We start from the raw sequence: 3,195 nt of genomic DNA on the forward strand, positions 1-3,195 counted from the left end.
AAAAAAAAAAAAGGAGGGTATGCAAATGTATGTATCCATCTCTTCTGGAAAACATTTCATCTCATCTCAGAGGTACATTTGTAACATTTTAAAAAACATGTCACTACTTTTAGACTGGGTATGGTGGCTCACAACTATAATCCCAGTATTTTGGGATGTTGAGTTTAGAAGATCACTTGAGGCCAGGAGTTCAGGGCCAGCCAGCCTGGGTGACACAGTGAGACCCTATTTCTCCAAAAATGTAAAAATTAGGCATGGACCTCTATAGAGTCCCAGGTATTTGGGAGGCTGAGGCAGGAGTATTGCTTGAGTCCTCAGGGTTACAGTGAGGAGTGTTCACACCACTGCACTGGGGCCCTGGCAACATAGCAAGACCCTTTCTTTTTAGAAGAAAAAAAAAGGAACCCTTTGCCTGATGGTCTAGTGTTTCTCAGTAAATGGGGAGAAGCAGTCCAGGCATTCACAAAGAAATGAATTTTTCTCAGGAGGACAAAGTATGAAAAACAGTAAACTGAGATTAAAGGGGAAATCCTGTGATATCTAACACCACACCAAAAGTATCCACTGGTTTCAAAGAATGAATACAACTGTATATAGATTACAGGATGTGTCTTTATAAGACAATGTGAGTTTTACAGGGTAAAACCTGGACTGCTGTGAGAAGAAAAGATTGAGCCAAAGGGTTCCATGGATTCTGTTTCTTTAAGATCCAGTGAACACCAGAAGCGAAGTGCTCACTAGGATACTGGCTGAATGAATTGACATTTGTTTCCAGTTACTTAAAAGGACTGACTCCTTTTCCTTAACTTCTAATTTCTATTACAACCACTAGAAATATTCTCAAATCAAACTCTTTACCATCCATCATTTTTAAGAGCAAACACACCAGAGGGCTGATAATTAGAGGCACATGTTGTCTTTCATGATTCTAGCATTTCAAAACACACAAAGTACCTTTTACCGTGGAGAATAAAAAGCAACTCTCATCTTGAAAGTTCTGAACCATCTAGAAGGATAAAGCAAATGCATGAGTATAATTAACTAGAAATGATTTAGAATAGTAAAGGAAAATGTCAATCTATATTTACTTCTTCAATGGCCAAAATGATCATTTATGAAGGCAGTGAGAAGTAGTCGAAGTGTGCACACCCTGCACTGCCCTATGCTAACTGCCTGCCCACAACAGGCACTGAGAGATTCGTTCAGCCTCCTGTGTGATCCACAGGGAAGCATTTCCTGCCAGGTCCTATGAATAATGACTAACAAAAACTGCATGATGTACTCTTCTATCATTACTTGCTTGTCCCCAAACACTGCAGGAAACACTGAGGAAAGTTCTATTTCTGAACTTAATTTTTTAAAAAATTAGTCATCAAATCACTGACAGAGGGAGAACACATCTAATGCCTAACCTCATAAAAAGGGCCAAGGTTAACTTCTACTAACTCTAGGGCCCCAGTTAGGTATCTAAATTCAAAAGGGCTGTGCTGAGCCAATTTTCCTTGACTTGTATTCATTATCACTAGGATGCCTGAAACTCTTGGTTATAAATTCTTACAAATTTTGATTCTCAACTCTTTGAAAATGATTCTTGTCAGTATTTGCAAAAGGGGTCACTGAATTCTACAGTTCTATAATGGTATGTATGAAAGTAAACACCAGTGTGAAAGGGAAGAGCAAATGAGTGTGTTTGATTTACCTGATCACTAACAAGAATGTGAATACCAGTGGGACCCTGTCTGTAAACCTGGTTAATTTGGTGGAAAGGAATATTAAACACCAATGCAAGTTTTCGAGCAACTTCTGAGGCAATCATTTCTTCCAAGTAGATTGCATGGTAAACTGAAATTAAAAAAAAAAAGAAAAAAGACAGCATTTTAATAGTAATCTGTCTTCTACCTAATTTATAGGAAGATCACATCTTTCAAAGTACCAAAAAATTAACAGGAATAAACCAACATTTCTTTCCCCTCTTACTACCTTAAAATCTCCAACTACTCACCTGAAATATAAAAATATTTATATTCACACATGTAATTTACTAAACATTAACAGTAATCCCCATACAAAATGACTCAAGGTTTTAATTTTTTATATTTATATGTTAAGGATTATGGAGTCTCATGTATTCGAAATTTAAAAACAGGAATTAGTGGCAAATGGGCATAGGAGAACTTCTTAGGGTAGTGGGATTCAAACTAGATAGTGGCAATTGCTATAAAACTAAATTTACTAAAATATCACTGAATGATGTATTTACAATGGGAGGACTTTATAGTATATAAACTATACCTGAAGAAAGATATTTTAAAAAATAACATTTCTAGCAATATATAAAATAAAGATCCCTGAAAGGGCCATAGGTTTTGATCCAGTAATTCTCCTAGGAATTTATCCTCGAGAATAAAAGCTGTCTGTACATACCCCTCACACACACAAATTTAAAATAATGTAAAGGAAAGACTATAAACAACAAAGCCTGATTCTTCTTTACAGAAAGCCCGAGCCACATACCATCCAGTGGTCTGCATCTCTGATAACTTAGAGCAAGGTCCACACAGTGCACATCTGCAGCGAGTCTCACCCTCACAGTCCTGCTCAATACTGATTCAGTCCAGACCTGAATCAGGAATACTGCTGCTGAGAACTTTGCTTCCTAAACAAGGGGTTTTTGTTGTGTGTGGCTTTGTAAGTACAGAAATCTTTGCTAATTTTATACCTCAGAATCTGGAACTAAAATTAGGGTGAGGCTATAGAAATGATCTAGAAAAGGGGTCACCAAGCCACAGCTAGTATAGGTCCTGCCCTCCATTAATTTTTTTAAATGATGTTTTACTGGAACATGGCCACTCCTTATCATTTACATATTATCTATGGCTATTTTGCACTACAATGGCAGAGCTGAATCCAAAAGAGACCTGAGGGTCTAAAGATTTGGAAATACTTGCCACATGGTTTTTTTATGGAAAAAGTTTTGCTGACCTATTATCTAAGTTCTCCAGAACTTCCACACTTCCCTTCATAAACACTCATATTTAATACAGCTTCCAAAATATTACAGTCTTGTCCATGTGTAAATGATAAATATAAGAACTCAATGATACATGAATCTTTTGTCCTTTAAGACTAAGATTATATTCTTAGTCTTAAAATTCACAGCTCTTGGCTTGGCGCCTGTGGCTCAACCGGCTAGGG

General features: G+C 37.0%; 1 protein-coding gene across 2 annotated transcripts in view; it reads right to left on the reverse strand.

Annotated features, from left to right (window-relative positions):
- Positions 1-3,195, reverse strand: part of UBP1 (upstream binding protein 1) — a 61,153-nt gene that overhangs the window by 2,828 nt on the left and 55,130 nt on the right. For both annotated transcript variants that reach the window (XM_023513908.1, XM_023513907.1), the window contains 2 exons: positions 1,700-1,842; positions 955-1,006 (listed from right to left, as the gene is read on the reverse strand). In XM_023513908.1, the coding sequence (XP_023369676.1) occupies positions 955-1,006; positions 1,700-1,842 (195 nt within the window). The remainder of the gene's footprint in view (positions 1-954; positions 1,007-1,699; positions 1,843-3,195) is intronic.

This window comes from Otolemur garnettii, unplaced genomic scaffold, assembly GCF_000181295.1.
Source record: "Otolemur garnettii isolate 467f Iridium unplaced genomic scaffold, OtoGar3 scaffold00002, whole genome shotgun sequence".
In the NCBI taxonomy this organism is placed as follows: Eukaryota; Metazoa; Chordata; class Mammalia; order Primates; family Galagidae; genus Otolemur; species Otolemur garnettii.